The sequence below is a fragment of the Ictalurus punctatus genome, chromosome 1 (genome assembly GCF_001660625.3).
Source record: "Ictalurus punctatus breed USDA103 chromosome 1, Coco_2.0, whole genome shotgun sequence".
NCBI classification, from domain to species: Eukaryota; Metazoa; Chordata; class Actinopteri; order Siluriformes; family Ictaluridae; genus Ictalurus; species Ictalurus punctatus.
This window is the reverse complement of record NC_030416.2, coordinates 5,600,661-5,611,567: the sequence shown is the minus strand read 5'-3', so window position 1 is coordinate 5,611,567 and position 10,907 is coordinate 5,600,661. Positions and strand designations below refer to the sequence as shown.

Here is a 10,907-nt window from a genome sequence, read left to right as displayed (position 1 = left end):
GAGATACTGTATGTAATTATAAGTATAATATATTATATATACACAAATTTATCATTATTACATATATAAATTATATAATGATATAAAATTACTTTTTATGGATGCACAAAAAGCACCAAATTAAACTACAGTCCTAAATGAATAATAAAAACTCCCTTTCAATGTATCTTGTGGTTTCTGTTACTCACTGCCTTTAGAAATATTATTTTACTTGTGTTTACTTTTGATCATAGTGTTTTAATTAGACATTACAAATTACTCGTGCTCCCACTGTGTATCATCATGTGTACACTGCACGTGAGGAGCAACGTGGCCTCGTTACTAACACATCACTTCCGTTATAATAAATGACAGAATTTACACTGATACAGCATATAATGAAAATAAACAAATTAAACTAAACCTTTTAAGCAACTCGTGACAGCATCACTGTCATGCTTCCACGCTACACAAACACTGCTTTATAAAGTTTGATCTTCTCCGCAGTGTTTAATATAAAATGCACCCCTGCCTTAGTGGACTTGGAGGTCGCACAATTTCTTCCTCAGTCATGTGACGATTTCGCCTCTGTCTGAAGGTGACTGATGCCAGCAAATTCTAAAGGAAACTGTCAGGATATCCGTCCATGAACTGAATCTAAAGAGAAAGTGAATCATGCAACAAGACAATGACCTTAAACACAAGTTATTCTACCACAGAAAGGTTAAGGAAGAATAAAGTTAATGGTTTGGACTGGCCAAGTCAATGTCCTGACCTTAATCCGATAGAAATGTGAAAAGCCTTAAAGCAAGCAGTTAATGTGAGGGGAACCCCCGAACATCCCAGCTGTTCTGTACTGAAATTACTCCAAGCCAATGTGCAGGACTGATAAACAGTTACTGGAAATGTTTAGTTGCAGTTATTGCTGCACAAGGGGGTCACACCAGATATTGAAAGCAAAGCTTCACATACTTTTGCCACTCACAGATATTTAATATTGGATCTATTGGATTTTTTCTCAATAATAAATGACCAAGTATAATATTTTTGCCTCATTTTTTAACTGGGTTCTCTTATCTACTTTTTAGGACTTGTCTGAGGTCATATTTATGCAGAAATATAGAAAATTCTAAAGGGATCACAAACTTTCAAGCAAATGTACAAAGAAAATCAGGCTTTCTGAAACTTTTGTAAATCTGCTTTGTTGGTTTTGGGAAACATTGGCCTACTTTATCTTTTTTTTTGTAAAGTAGTATGTATATGTTTGCATAACACTTACACTTGGATGTCTGTAAAAGTATATTTACAGTCACCAAGGTACATTTTGTCCCATTTAAAAATAAAGTTTTTTATTCATTAAGGCATTCTGACAAATCCAGGGGTACTGTTTTCAGTACACTTCAGTTAATCCTGATATTCACTCACAAAGGTTAAATCAACAATGTAAAAATAGTTTAGGTGTTTTAGGCCTCGGTAGGGGGGCCTCTGCATTGCGCTGAAATGCTCAGAAATGGCATCCTAAGCTGTTTTATAAACCAGACTTCATTCCACCCCCCACCCCTCTCTGAGACACACGAACAAACACTATCCACTGTTCCTAAGCTTACACTTCCACAATTTGTTTAACCGAACAGAAAGCACACCAAAAGAGTGTGATGAAATCCAGATAACACTGGGAATGCACATGATTGTAAATTAAACAAATGTGTTTGAAAAAGGCACTACTTATGAGTAATGAGTAAGCACTGGAAAGACATCACTGAAGCTAATGCTATATTTTCATCAGTGAGGAAATTAGTTTGGTTGATCAATTCAGTAAAGTAAAAAATATTTTAAAAAAAACAAATTGAAATTGTTATAAAATCCCCAAAAGTCACAAAATGTGATGTGATGTTTTTGCCAGATCGCCCACCCCTTTCCATTGAATTATAGCAATTCATAGTTGTTGACTGATTTTTTCTATTTCCCTGTTTCAATAAATTCCATTTTATTAAAAACATTTTACTGACTTGTCTTGGTCATTAATTTGGTATTGCAAGAAGCTTATCCTTCAGAAACAAGGTCATTGTTTATTATTTCTCTCAGACAAAATTGAGGTTTTAATCATTTTTACTTATTTAAAATTCTGTTATTTTAATTTCTAATTTAAAAATTGTACATTATAAAAGGGGATATTTTATAAGCGTGCCTTACTAATGAGACTGATTACCTATTCAGATTATTGTTTGAGATTTTATAAGCCTGTTTAATTAAATTTAGAGTGAAGCACCTACCTTGGATTCCTGGTACTTCCTGTGTGGACTGACCCAATAATATTCCCCTCCAATATTAACTATGGAAGCTATTATTTAATATACATTTATGAATTACTGTAAAAATATTTTACGCTTTATAGAATAGTTTTCAGGTACCCTGCACAGACATCGACAGTTAACAGTGACTTGAATCTTGACAGGGAATTAGTTTTTTCTCAACTGCTTTCACAAATTGAACTCATATAGTAAGGGGGGAAAAAAAAAAAAGAATTTTGTGGATGGTTTCGGGAGAGAGCATATAACAGTTGCTCGAACAGCAATGCATCTCCACTGATTCCTAATTAATAAGCATTATGTGGATCCAAGATATTATTTTAGAAATGTTAGAATGACAATTCAGACATATGGTAAATAAAACATTTGTTAAAACTTTATTTATATAAGAGCTATGTATGCAGAAAAAGGAACTTTTTCTGGGGTTTAGGGGTGGCTTGAACGTTTGAAATAAATCGCTGACCTTCCAGAGTAAGTTTTTCAGATGGTACATACTTGAAGATAAATAGAAGTCTATAAGATTTGTTGTACAAGTAGAATAAAATAGAAATAGCTTTATTGGCCAAGTTTGTTTCTGGCTTACAGGTGCTTCTGGTACTTATATTGAATTGGAGAAAAATAGAACAATATAAAAATAAATAAATGAATACCATATAACCAACATACAGTGCACTCCATTAATATTGGCACTAGGGCTGCAACTAACTTATTTTCATAATCGATTAGTTGGCCGATTATTTTTATTTTATTTCCCCCATTTAATCGATTAATCGGCTGGGGCGGGGCAAACTTCCAGTACCATTTTTTCATTTATTTAAAATCAAATCCACACACTGTTACAAATATTAACTTAAGACTAAAACTTTACACAACTATTTGTCCAATTATATAAGACTGAAAAGAACCCAATACATACAGACACACACCAGAATATATATCTTATTCATTTAGGACTGTAGTTTAATTCTGTACTTTTTTTTGCATCTATAAAAAGTAATACATACATACATACATACATACATACATACATACATAATACTAGGGCGGCCCAATTAATCTAATATCGATCGCGATTTTGACTGCTCACGATTAAATGAACATGATCGACTTCGATATTAACGTTTAAAGTTCGTCCTCCGCTCAGAGAAAACCCCGCTGTTTTCTCCACTCAGATCAAGCGCTTTCCTAACTACAGCCAATCACATAGCGCGGCGCAGGGATGACGTCATGTTGTAGTACCAAAAGCCCGAAACGGAGTTAGGATTTCAGCCCTCTAGCGGCTAGTTCGCTTCGAGCTCCAGCGCTTGTGCGAGGGGAAATCATGACACTAGCATGATGCTAAATGGCACTACAGAGGTTGTCGAGGACATTAAACGTCATCACGCAGAACTTGAAAAAACTTCGCAGATAAACTCAGGGCTCTACAGTGCGACCATTTCACTCGCATTTGCGACTGAAAAGTACTTTGTGTGACTGTGAATAAATATTTATTCGCACCGGTGCGAGTGACCTGTTCGGAGTTGTAGAGTACAGTCGGAATAAGAACTACAGGAAGTCCAAAATGCATCTACACCGAGTTACTTTCACACTGCTTTTCATCTCCTCAGTCAACCGAACAAGTGTGTAAATACCGCAGAGAAGCCATTATGATGAAGAGAGTAACTCTACATCATCGGTTTCTCTCAACTCTCCGAACTCACAACCGCCATCTTTTATTGATCCCGCAATAAACCCCGCAACTTCCACCTGCTCATGTAGACACAGCGGCTTCACGTGGAGTAAATTAATAATAATGCTAACACTATAAGGTGGGTTTAATTCAAACTCCTTTATTAAATAATCAAGAGTAGGAACTGTTCAGTCTGTACACATACAGTACACTGCCGCTCTCCTTCACTAATTCACTTCATTTAATCTCACGGCTGCCAGATATCACTAGAAAAGTCAATATCAGTTTCCATGTTTTGATTTATCCCCCCAAAACACAGTATTATCAGCAGACATGGACACTGTACTGGGAAGCCCATCTAAAACTGAAACAAACAAAAATAAAACTACTAAAATGTAAAGACAGAAAATGTGCCTAGTTATAAATAAATCATTTAATATAAAAAATAGATATTATAATAACCATAAAATATAAATAAAATGAGAAATGAAATGTTTAATTACTATGGGTTGCATTTAACATCAATCTGACATTAAGCTTAGTTCACTATTTCCTTAGAAAGCTATTAGCCTTTAATTAGGACTCTCTATTGTTTTTAAGATATTTATAAATAGTCTTAAAGTAAATAAATAGTATATATAGAAATTTAGTTTATGCATTACTTTTTATGGTTGCACAAAAAGCACTGAATTCTACAGTCCTAGACCAACTAATCGATAATGAGATTCGTTGACAACGATTTTCATAATCGATTATTGTTAATTTTATCGATTAGTTGTTGCAGCTCTAATTGGCACCCTTGGTAAACATGAGCTAAGAAGGCTGTGAAAAATTGTCTATTGTTTTTCCTTTCGATCTTTTGTTAAAAAAAAAAAATTCACAAAAATACTCTGCTCTCATGGATATCAAACAATTGCAAACAACACAGGTTTATCCAAAAGGTATCTTTGTTAAATATAGGTGTGCAACAATTATTGGCACCCTTTTAGTCAATACTATTGCAATAATATTGCAGTGAGTCTGCTGCCTGAGTCATTATTCCATACAGAATCCCTCCAGCCCGTTCAAATTTCGAGGTCCACGCCGGTGGACTCACCTCTTCAATTCCCCCCACAGTTTTTTCAATGGCTTTCTTTTTTGGATGAGAGTAGAGGGTTTTTTTTTCTTGAAACCCTTCCAAACAACTTGTGGTGATGTAGGTGACTTTGGATTGTAGTTTTGGAGAATTTCTGACCCCAAGATGCAACTAACTTCTGCAATTCTACAGCTTGGATCCTTGGAGATTTTTTTTGCCATTCACACCATCTTCATCACAGTGCATTGAGAGAAATTAGACGCATGTCCTCTTCCAGGTTGATTCAGAACATTTCCAGTTGACCAGAAGTATTTGATTATTGCTCTGATGGTAGAAATTGGCATTTTCAATTGGCATTTTGCTATATACCTATAGCCACTTCCCATTTTGTATAGCTCAACAACCTTTTGCCGCACATCACAGCTATATTCCTTGGTCTTACCCATTGTTATGAGTGACTAAGGGAATTTGTCCCATATGTTATTTCATATTTATACCCCTGTGAAACAGGAAGTCATGGCTGAACAATTTCCTGTTCCTAATCACCCAGGGGTACTAAAAATGTCAATCATCAATGAGAATATACTTCAAATACATTTCTCATATGAATTCATGGGGGTGCCAATAACTGTTGCACACGTACAGTGGGGGGAATAAGTATTGGATCCATCAAAAAAAATTTCAGTAAACATATTTCCAATGAGGCAATTCACATGAACTTTTCACCAGACATTAGAATTTACCCAAGAAATCTGAAAATATAAAAGAATTCACAACATTAAAGTACATAAATTTATGTGTAATAAAGCGGAATGCCACAGGAAAAATGTATTGAACATGCTAAGAAAAAGCAGTTCTCCAAGGCAAGGTAAGGCAATGAACCAGCTGAAATCCGTAAGTAATTATATCTCCTATCTGTGCAAATTAATATCAGCTGGGTTAGTAAACTGAAGGTCTATAAAAAGGCTTTTTGTTACCAAGGTGTCACACAAGAAACATCTCATGATGGGTAAAAGCAAAGAGTTCTCCCAAGACCTTTGCAAGCTTATTGATGCAAAACATATTGATGGAATCAGACGTATTTCAAAACTTCTGAATCCTCCAGTGAGCACCACTGGGTCCATTATCCACAAGTGGAAGCAACATCACTCCATCATCAACCAGCCACGCACAGGAGCTCCTCGCAAGTTTTCTGACCAGGGAGTCAGAAGAATAGTCAGAAGAGTAGCTCAAGAGCCAAGAAGCACTTGGAAAGAGCTCCAGAAACACTTGGAGGCAGCAGGTGCCATCATCACAGAGAAAACAATAGGCAATGCACTCCACTGCTCATCCCACAAGATTCCACTACTAAAGAAAAGGCATGTCAAAGCTTCTTTAAAGTTTGCTACAACTAATTTGGACAAGCCTATGAAATACTTGTAGAGTGTAGTCTGGTCAGACGGAAGTAAAATTTAACTTTTTGCCTGTCATACTACACACCATGTTTGGAGAAGAAATGGCACTGCACATCACCCTAAAACACTATACCAACAGTGAAGTTTGGAGGTGTAAGCATCATGTTGTGGGGCTGTTTTTCATTGCATGGTACTGGCAGACTGCATATAATTGAAGGAATGATGAATGGAGCCCTTTACCGGGAGATTCTTGAGAAAGATCTGCTGCCATCCAGCAGGATGATGATGAGACGTGGGTGGACCTTCCAGCAGGACTACGATCCAAAGCATACAGCAAAGGAAACTCTCAATTGGTTTCAGAGAAAAAAAAATCAAGGTGTTAGAATGGCCCAGTCAATAACCTGACTTGAATCCAATTGAACAAGTTTTTAAAACAATATGTTTAGAAGAATGGGGCAAAATCACACCTGAATACTGTGGCCCATTAATTTCTTCAGTGTTCGATACTTTTTCCTGTTATTCCACTTTATTACACAACTTTATTTATGGACTTTAATGTTGTGAATTCTTTATATTTCCAGATTTCTTGAGTTAATACTGATGTCTGGTGAAAATTTCATGTGAATAGCCTCATTGGAAATATAGTAACTAAAATTCATTTTTTACTTATACTTATTTCCCCCACTGTATATTTGACTAGTTTTTTTTTTTATGAACCTATGTTGTGTTTGCAACTGTTTGATATCCATGAGAGCAGAGTATTTTTGTGACTTTTTTCTTAACAAAAGTTGAAAAGCTTAGACAATTAAATAAAGACAAATTTTCACAGCCTTCTTTGCTCATATTTACTAAAGGTGCCAATATTAGTGGAGGGCACTGTATGTGAAACAGTTATGTTAAAAAAAAATTGCGCTATAGCACAACAATTGTATTCACAGAAGATTAATGTCCATATTAACTGTTTATGAAAGAGATAGCCTGTGGGGAATTTTTATTTGTCTCTACTTGTTTTGGTGCAAAGTGCTCTGTAGTGCCTACCAGAAGGGAGGAGTTCAAAGAGCTAATGGCTTGGGTGTGTGGGGTCTGTGATTAGGAAGAATACCTTTCATTTGAACCAACAGATACATTAGCATACTTTAGAATACTTTAACATTTTAGCTAAAATATTATTGTTTGGAATCAATTTAATTAATCTTTGAATTATTTGAATGTGGTCAGATAATTTATGTTACCCAATACATTTCAGATGTGAATGCAATAAAATGCCCAAAAAATACATTTAACATTTGCCTGCATCAGATTCTGCTGCTGGATTTGTGTTAGCAGAAGGTTTTATCCCCTACAGTTGGTGAGCCTGATGTGAGCACCTCTACTTTATTTGATTAAATAATTTCTTGATGTGGTAAACACTAGTGTCATTAAAATTCTATTTTGTCTTCTTTCTAAATTAAAATCCAGCCACTGTGTTTTCACCTACAATGGTGCCAAGCAAGAATTTCTCTGCCAACCAGTCTAGTGCTTCTTGTTACTATTTGTATTCCTGAAATACCCTTACAATATACTGCAAACAGGAAAGAAAGTATTAAAGGAAAACTATTTCAGATACTTTACCTTGTCGTGACCATGACCCTGTTTGAATCAATTCCAAAATCTAATCAGTTCATCTGCAGGTTACAGTGAAAATTCCATATAAACCCTAAAAACATTCAACCACTTGAGTGATAGTGAGTGACTTATATTGTGAGGATGTTGGCACTGACAGGAAGAAATTACTATAGTATTAAAATTATTATAATAATAAAAAAATAATAATAATTCAGTGTACCACCTGGTGGCAGAGACAAAAAAAGTAAGGAAGATTACAGTACACAAAGCACACTTCTGACAGACTGTAGCTATTTATTCTAAATACAGTATGCTGAAGCGAATTTATGCAGCACAGTATATCCATTTATTTATTTATTTTTACAATTACAAGTTACTATCTTGCCTCTCAAGCCTTGACTGCCTTACTCACACTTAAAATAGCAGTTTTAAATGCATTTAAGTCAGAGCACACCAAAAACACCAGCTAGCCACTAGCCAATATAAATTAATGCGCTTAATCTTGACTAAGAAAAGTTTTTATTTCTAAATGGCAAGTTTTTAGTCACTAAATAATTACACATTTTTAAACTTCTTTTGTGGTGATTATGCTGCTGGCTAAGCACCAAGATGCTGAATACAATGTAGATGCACCAGAGACTTACCCTATGAAAGTCCCTCACTCTTCCAAAATTACAGCCAATCAAAATTATTTCCTTGGTGTTCACAGCTTTTAATTTTGTGCAGAATGTCTACTATTGGCACTGATTTATTTCCATGGATTATAAATGAGAAGGACAAACTAAATCTTCATTTAACCTAGTATTTGGCTAAAATAAACATAATGGAATATGGTTTATAACGCCTGGTTGTTTTGTAATCCTGGAATAATGTTTTACTGTTGTGATCAGCTAAAATGCTATACTATTATTCAGTCTGTTAGGAGTGGATTCATAGACATATGCATTAGCATATGTCTATGAATCCACTCCTAAATAATTGGGTACAGAGCACAATATGATGTGTATGTGTGTATATATATATATATATATATATATATATATATATATATATATATATATATATATATATATTCTAATTGTAAAGGCCGGCCGATCCACCTTTCTTTGGTGTGGTATGGCCCAGGAGCCGTGTAATATTTCCTTGCCATTAATTAATTTGTGTATTTTAACTCATACTTGTATTTTGTCTGTAACTACTCGAGGAAAGACGTCTGTTTTAAACGTGGACGTTTTCCCGTTTAAAAGCATGATAAATACGGGACCTAGATATCGTTGTAGCAGCGTGAAGGGTGGGGTTCAGGGTGTCTTTTATATTGTGCCTCAACTAACCCGACAGAAAGACAGCAAACATACAACAGTAGGTTACGTTAACGGTGTAATATTATAGTTGAAACACAAGGCGTACCTGGACATTCTTTTCCTTTGTCAGGCACACAGTCGCTGTCTTGAGGATACGACGACTGAACGCCAAGCACAGCAGCGATAGTCAAGAAGCAAAAGAGAATGCAGTGGAGATGGCGGCATCGTGTTCTGATCCTAATGAGCTGATAGCCTAATACCATGATGACAGAGGGGTGCCCGAAGTGCAGTTCAGCTCGTTTTATTATATTTTTCGTTATGAGGCAAACACACAGATATATATATATGTCGCTAATGCATATAGCTAACACAGTTAAATGTTTCTTGTTAAAACCGTGGTGCGGATTTGGAATATTCCCGGACAATTCAGAACCAAAAACGTAGGCCTATAATATTATTACGCCAGATCGGAAAAATCGTGGATTTAAATACACATTTCACTCTGTTGCTGTAGGTAACCCACTACACTTCCTTTGGTCCTAGTCGTGGCTGTGCCAAGCTCCTTCAATCGTTCCTTCCCTTCTGTTTTGTTTCTGTGTGCATCTCGACCGTGAATCCTCTCATGTCTCCAATTACGAACCGCGTGTTTTTATTCCACGGGATGTAGCGTGTATTGACGCCGTAAAATAACGTATGACAAAGACAAAGCGTTACACTCGGTTACGAGAGCCCTGCCAAAAAGCCAACAACAAAGGGTCCACAAGGATGGTTTGAAGTCATGTGACCTAAGACCACCTCCCCCAATTCACATCGGGAATCTGTCGAGGACGCTGTTACCTCGTTTCTTGCTGAACATGAGTGTTCTTAATGTGAAAGAACCCAGGAAATCCCATTCTCTTGGAGGCTTAACAGTAAAGAAGAATTGTTTCTAAAAGTAAAGAAGAAAGTTTTTTTCTACAACTATTAAATAAAACAAACAAAAAAAATCTAGCGCACAATGACAAATTATTGTCATAGCCTATTTATGACCAGAATTTATTGTTAGGTTTTATTTTTAAGTTTCTGATCGTTTTGTCACATTATTTGTATATTTTTGTATACTTTGTATGTAATTTCACATTAAAGGTGGAAAAATTCTGACAGTTCTTTTTTACCTCAAAAAAAAAACCCTGCCATTTTACCAGGGGTATGTAGAATTTTTATATCTATTGTATATGTTAAATTGACTAGCAGTGCAAAACTGGGTATTCTAGATATCAGTGGCAGAGTATGGAAAACGAAGTGAAAATAACATACTGTTAATGTTCATGAGTGTGGACACAGCATTTAGTCATGTGAAAAAATATGCAGGCTACACTCTACAGAAATTGTTGGCTTTTTTGACATATTTGGACAAGCAAACATTTGATCAACAGTGCCTATTAATAAAGTTGATATACACTGAAAAAAAATTGGAGTAGGATTTACTTGAAAATCTTTATAGTGCTTTTTTGACATATAGCGTCCTGGTTATCTTTTTTAAATGCCTGAATAATGTTTACATTAAGTATTCTTTACATTACTAGAATTCATTTG

At 35.4% G+C, this 10,907-nt stretch overlaps 1 protein-coding gene across 3 annotated transcripts in view; it reads right to left on the bottom strand.

Annotated features, from left to right (window-relative positions):
- tmeff1b (transmembrane protein with EGF-like and two follistatin-like domains 1b) overlaps positions 1–10,135 on the bottom strand; it is a 99,866-nt gene extending 89,731 nt beyond the window's left edge. Inside the window, exon 1 of one of the 3 annotated variants that reach the window (XM_017481451.3) lies at positions 9,439–10,135. In XM_017481451.3, the coding sequence (XP_017336940.1) occupies positions 9,439–9,595 (157 nt within the window). In that variant the 5' untranslated portion in view covers positions 9,596–10,135. Of the gene's footprint in view, positions 1–6,666; positions 7,005–9,438 lie in introns of those variants that run through there. The other 2 variants (XM_017481441.3, XM_053679706.1) reach the window with 2 other exon arrangements.
- Between the last annotated feature and the right edge of the window lie 772 nt (positions 10,136–10,907).